Here is a 6,978-nt window from a genome sequence, read left to right as displayed (position 1 = left end):
CCCCCCCCCCCCTCCACCTCCCCCCAGTATATTTAATCTAGCTCAGGGGTTTTGGTGTTTCTCTGCAACCTATAATTTACTCTGCCAACTCAGATACTGTATTGCTGCTTTTACCACCGTTAAAGAAACAGTGTCAAGTCCTTTTCAAAGGATGTTAGTCTTCAGCACCTCCTTCGCTATCTCATATGCAGTCCGCTGCCATTTTTACTGCAAATAATATTATTTTTCTCTTCTCCTATCATTTTTCCTCTACCGTCATTTTTGGCAGTGGAGCTGAAACAAACATACCCTTCACTGCCCATCCAGTGTAGAACTATCTGGATGTCAGCAGGAACGTGGAGAGCTCTAAGAATAGCACATTCGGTTCTCGCAGCGCACGCGGAGCTCAGAAATGCACAGCGTGTCCCACCCAAACAATGGCTATTTATTAGCTGCATCCCCCAACAAAACAACCTTTTAAGTTGGGTTTTGGGTTTTCAACGTTTTACCCGCAGAGCAGCGGGGCAATACTGCCCTCCTCCCCGGGACTCTCAAAGTGTAACTTGGAGAAATAACTCGGGCTTGGAAAAGTGATGGCCACCCAAAGGGTTTCCTTTATTCCAGCCTGATTTAAACAGCCAAGATGTCCAGGACATCTCCCTGCCTTCTGGGGAACCCTCCTTCCCGTTTGCAAAGAAACCTGTGGCTGTTCTTATACTGAAGGGAGTCAAAGCCGAGCGTTCGGGGGCGGTGATGCCGTCCCAGCATCGCTGAAGGCACAGCTGGGCCCAATCTATCTGCCGTGCCAGAAGAGGAGATCGGCAAGTACAAACTGTATTTAGACATGAAAATCAGGGAGATGCCCAACTATTCAACCTGCCTGGGCAAATGCAGCTTCTCGTGCACCCAGAAACAGCCAATAAAGTCAAGTGGCTGAGCTTAAGCCCGGAAAACTGTGTGTGATAGTTTTGTAGACTGTCTTTGACTCTCTGGCATTTACTACCGTCTTTATATTGTGGATTTATGAGTCCAGACCTTTGAGTATAATTTCACTCGGCAAGTATCAGTCCTACATGAGTAAAATGAAAACCTGCACAGATCCACAAGAGCAACGTTAGCACCACCAGGCTTTGCAATAACACACAATGCGAACTGTCAGCGCCTCAATCAATATCCGTCAATGCTCCACAATAAAGACATAGCGCTTCAGATGGGAAAAGATAAGCCCTTATCAGATTTACCAGTTGTCCAGGCAGCACGGGCTCTGGGATGCAGACTGATTACACTTAAAGAGATGGATCATTAAGGAAGAAAAAAAAAAAAAAAAAAAGTAGATCTGTGCGGCACCAGTAGTAACCCAGCTTTTGGAATGTGGAGTCTCCGCTTTAATACGCATTAAAACAACAGCAAAGAGCTCGCTCTGGGTCTGTGTCCCGGCTCTTCCCCATGTTGCTCTGCCTGCTACAAGGATCACATTTCATGCTTTATTGTTCTCCCTCCAACTGGCCACCATCCACATTCTTCTTCTGTACAAAGCTGCACCTCTTGCTCTAAGGAACAGAGCACTATGCCTTCTTTTTATAAATTTTAGTCACATTTACAAACACGCACACAGAGTAAGGGGATGACTTTTAAACGCTAAATGGCATTCCAGGGAATGCTGTTATTTTTCTTTGAGCAAATTTCTTTGAATGAGGCTAAAAAAGGCAACTTCCCACCAGAAGGTTACTAATTTCTGAAGATGCAGAAGTTGTCTCCCTGTCTTCTGAATCTTTAACATTTTTTGCCTTGTAATGCAATGACTGCTCTATTCTTGAAATTCATCACCCGCCTCAGGAGAGAATGGGCACTGAGATTCTGCAAAGCTGAAACTCAGCTCTCAGGTGCACTGCTGGAAATCAAACCCCCCATCACTGGAGCTACTTCACTAGAATGGAGTAGAACTGGTACAGGAGAGAATGGGCACTGAGATTCTGCAAAGATTCTATGATTCTAAGTCAAACCCCAGTCACTGGAGCTCCTTCACTAGAATGGAGTAGAACTGGTATGCAGCAGGTCGGGTCCAAACTGGCAGTATCAACGTTTCAATGTAAATAAGAAATCTACCGCAGACAAATAACAGGTCTACATGCTACGTTCAAAGAAATGTAGCAAGTATCCCAGAATTTTAAGGTTTCCTCCTTAGAATATTTTTCCCATTCAGTCATTTTTCTTTCAATTCAGCACTCAAGGTCCATTTTCTCCTATGAGATTTGCAGTAAAGTTATCAAAATCTAACAAAACGTTCCACTCCTGAACATCCACCATCCTTCTTCAGCAGCTCAGCAGACTGTAAAGCTGAAGCACTGTCATCTGGTGTATAATTATTGTAATAAGTCTTACTTGTAAAATGAGGGAGGCACCATAAGCTTACCTAACTAGTCTGAAAATGTAAAATGCTCATCACCTGTAATCATTGTCTTAACTGTCCTTGATCTTTACTGATAGCCGCCAAATTATAATAACTCTCTCTCTGACAGTGAGAATCAACTAAAAATGCAGCAAAGGCAGAGCACTAGGAAAGCTGCTGGAAGAGGGGCTGTTTGGTTTGGGCCAATTAAAGAGACTCACTGCAGGAATTTTTCTCTTTTTTTTTTTTTAGCAAAATCAATGATGTAGGGGGTTCAGAGGTGTAAGACAAAAATGCAAAGCAGGGAAAACTAGGGCACAGGAAACCTCAGGAATCCAACAGGGATGGGGCAATTCCACACACCCAGTGGGGGAGACAGAAAAAAAAATATGCTCAAAGGTTATGGACATACGATCAAAAGCGATCACCTCAGGAATCCAACAGGGATGGGGCAATTCCACACACCCAGTGGGGGAGACAGAAAAAAAATATATGCTCAAAGGTTATGGACATATGATCAAAAGTGATCATGTTACTGCAGTTCAACAACTTACCAACCATCACCCAAGATGCAGTAAAACACCATGTGAGTATCTTCTTTGCTCACACTGCCTCCAGAGTAAAACATCTGATGGATGGCAATTCATGAAGCTGCAGCAACTGACTTTCAATCGTTATGTCCAGCCATGCTCCCAGATCCCAAACCAGCAAGACCCCTCTGCTTTGTGTTTAATGTGGGTCCCACCGAATACGAACAGGTTCCTCACATGCTGAAAGCAACAGAACTGCTTCAGGCCATGTTGAATTAGGGGCTTTATACCGATAAACCCTTTAAAGTGGACTTTATATGCCATATCTTTACATGTTATATATTTGGATAAGCAAATTCAGGAATTCACCGGTCCTTCCCGCTGTCTGTTTTAAGCTGCTGTGTCGAAGCAAGGGAGTACTGAGCGTGCACACCTTGGAGCAGAATGAGTCGATCCTAAAGCGGCACAGCGGAAATGCACCTCATTGATTTACCACTAAGCAGCTGACATTTATTAACTATCCCCTTATTTCCCATTGCTGTCATAGGAAAAGGTTACACTAAGCCACCTACATAGAAGAATGCAAGAACCAGTCACTTAGCAAGGAAGAAGAGCTGAGAAACCCAGGCTCTGGAGCACGTTGCCCAGCAAAGCACCGTGCTCTCGAGCAGATCCTAGCAGGGCTCCAGAGGTCTGTCCCTGGTTAGCTGGGTGAGAAGTGTTTCAATCCTTCTGAAGGAGCTGATGGAGCACCTGTGTGCACAGCTAAGCAGCTTGAAGGATTCTTCTTCCAGAGTGTTGGTTCAGCCTAATAATGTACCTGGCTTTGGTGATGAGGTTCAATGTTTCCTGCTATTCCTCCTAACAAAAAGATAGCTATTTACTGCTCACACCCAGGCTACATCCCCAAGCTCTTTCTTGCTCTGAAGTCCCCTTCACAGTCATTCTCTCTTATCTGGGGTGGCAGTGGATAGTGCTTCCCACCGCTCCTTGAGTCTCAGGGAGAAGGTTGCTGGAGAGAAATCAGGGCTGTCTCTCCCTCCTGCCAGCTGCATTTTTGCATTTACCAGCTCGGTTGGTATCGCAGATCAACAAAGGGTGGGGAATGGCTCTCAGCCAGAGCAGGGCATTGCTTCTGGCAAATGCTGCTAACAGGTATTTCAAGTCTGCCTCTTTGCTGTTCGGGAGCTGCACTGTTTGACCTGCTGTCCATGAAAGAGTCATATTTTAACTTCACTTCTCACCCCACCTGATCTTTTCTAGCCTCAAAAGCATAACATGGAGATGAATTTCTTTAAGGGCACTAAGAAAAAAAATAAAAATATTCCCACTAAAAAGATGATGGGAAACATATTATGGAAACCATGAATGGTGGAATTACAGAACATTTCAACTGAAGAAATAAATAAAGTTACTCCGATAACGCCAGAATATTGTTACTGCCTTGTCCATGTAGACACTATGCACACCCCAGAAGTTTGGCGACGTCGCATTCGAAACACAAACGAAAGTCAAAGCAAGCAAATAAATGACTCAGTATTTTCACATCAGGCTGATAAGACAGAAGAGGTGTTCTTACCTGTCTGCTTTGAGATGGCAGCGCGGCGGGCTGCATGTGTCTCTGCATCCGATGGGGCTGCATCAGCTGGCGAAACTGCTGCTGGAGGAACTGGCTGTTGCTGGGCTGCTGGGACTGCTGCGTGGCCGGGGACTGCTGCTGCTGCTGCTGCTGCTGGAGATAGTGAATGAGGGACTGCTGCCCTTGTCCCGCTGTCAGAGGTGACATCTTTTGAGAAGCTGACTCTGAGGCAAAGTGAGACAGTGGTTTGGTGTTATTGAAAGAAAACTGGTCTTGGCTAACAGGGCTCTCGTTCACCAGACCCGATTGTAAGCTGCTGGATGGCTGTTGCATAATTATGTTCATGTTTTTGGACTGGTTTGTAGTCATTGATTTAAAAAGCGAGCTCTGCATACTTGTGGGATTGCTGGTGGGAGTGATGTTAGAGATTAATGTACCTTGAGGACTGAAGGGCTGCTGATGCAGAGCTGGGCTTGACAGCTTTTCTGGCCTGTACGGAGGAGAAGGTCCAGTATTTGTGGAGGCCATGCTGGCGACCAAGTTGTTCTGAGGACTTTTAATGTTGTTGGCTGGTAAACTGGCTGCCGTCAGGGTGGGCAGCATGGAGCTCTGTGGGCTGAAGGGCTGCTGGTTCAGAGCTGGACTGGAGAGCTTCTCAGACCCATAAGGAGGAGAAGGCCCATTGGATGGGGTGCTGCTGGAAGTCATGCTCGAAAGCAGAGTGTTTTGAGGACTCTGAATGTTGTTTCCTGCTAAATTATTAGCAGGCATGCCAGATACCATAACATTTTGAGGACTGAAAGGTTGATGGTGTGGGGATGATCCTGCTCTGTAAGGCGGAGAAAGACCAGAAGGAGACATGGTTGGCCAGTTTGGAGCCTGTACTTGTTGCTTCGTAGTAGACACCTGCTTGCTAGCTGCCAGTTGCTTTAGCTGCTGAGCATGCCAGTTGGAGCCAGGTATGTTAGGTAAGGGTACTGGAAGCATAGGTGGTGGCTGGTTCTTGCTCTGAGCTGCTGTAGAGATGGGCGACGCAGCGGGTTTGTTTGAGGGAGGAACTTGGAAGTTAGCTCCAGCAGATGATGGTCTCATCTGAGGAGATCCTCCACTGGCTGGATTGCAGCCTGGAGAAAAGTCTTTGTTAGCAACATGGTTCTCCAAGTGGGAAGTCTGCGGGGAGGATTTCGGAGTGGTATTTATGCTTGGCTGGGAATGATTCAGCCCAAGCGGCTCTTCAGCCTTGCTGCACAAAATCTTCTCCAGGTCCAGGTCATTGGGAGAAGGGTCCGGCATTTTCGTAAGCTCTTCCAACAGATCTTGCAGCTCTTGGTCCACAGACTGTAAGCTATTTCCTTTCTCATCATAGTGGACAATGCTATTGTTTTGTCCTCCTATTGACCCCTTCTGATTTATTTCCGCGTTGGGTGGCACTGAAAATGGGGAACCAATGCCACCACCATTCATGTGATTGTTCTCGAGAAGCACCGAATGACCTGCCACTCCCAGGGAAGAAGCACTGTGACTGGTGGAGAACGGAGAACTTTGCATTTCTGGACACGCCACATTGGGATTGGCACCTTGGCCCATGGCAAGGTTTACATCATCAAGACAAAGTCTTTTACTGTCATTTGGGAAAATGACATCAGGCACACCACTGGAGGCAGGAGAACTATCATCTTCCAGTTTTCTTTTAATTGATCCCTGTAACTGGGAAAATAAAAAAGGAAGAAAGGATCCGTTATTAACCTTATTCAAACATGCTCTGAATCTCCATGCTGTAACACTGGGTTGGAGATAAAGAAAACTAAATCATACAATTAAAAAACCAATCATGTGAGACAAATTCAATCAGGATTTAAGTGGGTGCAACTTCACTGAAATCAAGAGAGTTATAGTCAGACAAAGGCTAAATCTCCCATGTTGACCTTAAAACAGATGTTAAAGCTATAAAATACTGTCTGTCATGTGAACTTTAATAGAAGTTTTTAAAATAGTTTCTGGTACCATTTCAATTAAGACATTATACTCCCTGAATTATAAACATGCCAACATTTTTATGGTAACATTTTTTAGGTCTAAACAATGGCAGATCTGAATGAAACCCTGGACTGAATTTAGTGACCTTCTGCCAGTGGCTCGGATTAAATTCAGACCTAAGACAACTAAATTGTTTTACATTCTTTATAGGCACAACATCTGAAATAACTGGCATACTTTCTAAACAAACCAAACCAAAACAAATTCTCAACTATCTATCTAAACAGACTTTCAAGCTTCCTAATCACAGATGTTTCAGATTTCAGAAACCAGTAAATAAGAGCTAAACCTCTTAATTTTTGTTTATTCTTCTAAGTCTAAGACTTTGTTCTTTAGAAGGATTGAATCTCATTCATAAAAACGGAATTGTTTTCAAAATACAAGTGTATAAATATCTTGATCTACAAGAAATGGTAGAGTTGTAAATCCACGAATCCTAGGGAAAAAAACCCTGCCTTATACAT

General features: G+C 44.5%; 1 protein-coding gene across 1 annotated transcript in view; it reads right to left on the bottom strand.

The window, feature by feature from the left end:
• Positions 1 to 6,978, bottom strand: part of MAMLD1 (mastermind like domain containing 1) — an 85,838-nt gene that overhangs the window by 29,488 nt on the left and 49,372 nt on the right. Inside the window, exon 2 of the mRNA XM_014955364.1 lies at positions 4,478 to 6,184. Within this exon, the coding sequence (XP_014810850.1) occupies positions 4,478 to 6,184 (1,707 nt within the window). The remainder of the gene's footprint in view (positions 1 to 4,477; positions 6,185 to 6,978) is intronic.

Source organism: Calidris pugnax, unplaced genomic scaffold, assembly GCF_001431845.1.
Source record: "Calidris pugnax isolate Ruff unplaced genomic scaffold, ASM143184v1 scaffold38, whole genome shotgun sequence".
Classification (NCBI taxonomy): Eukaryota; Metazoa; Chordata; class Aves; order Charadriiformes; family Scolopacidae; genus Calidris; species Calidris pugnax.
The sequence above is the reverse complement of the archived record's forward strand: the minus strand, read 5'-3'. Positions and strand labels throughout refer to the sequence as shown.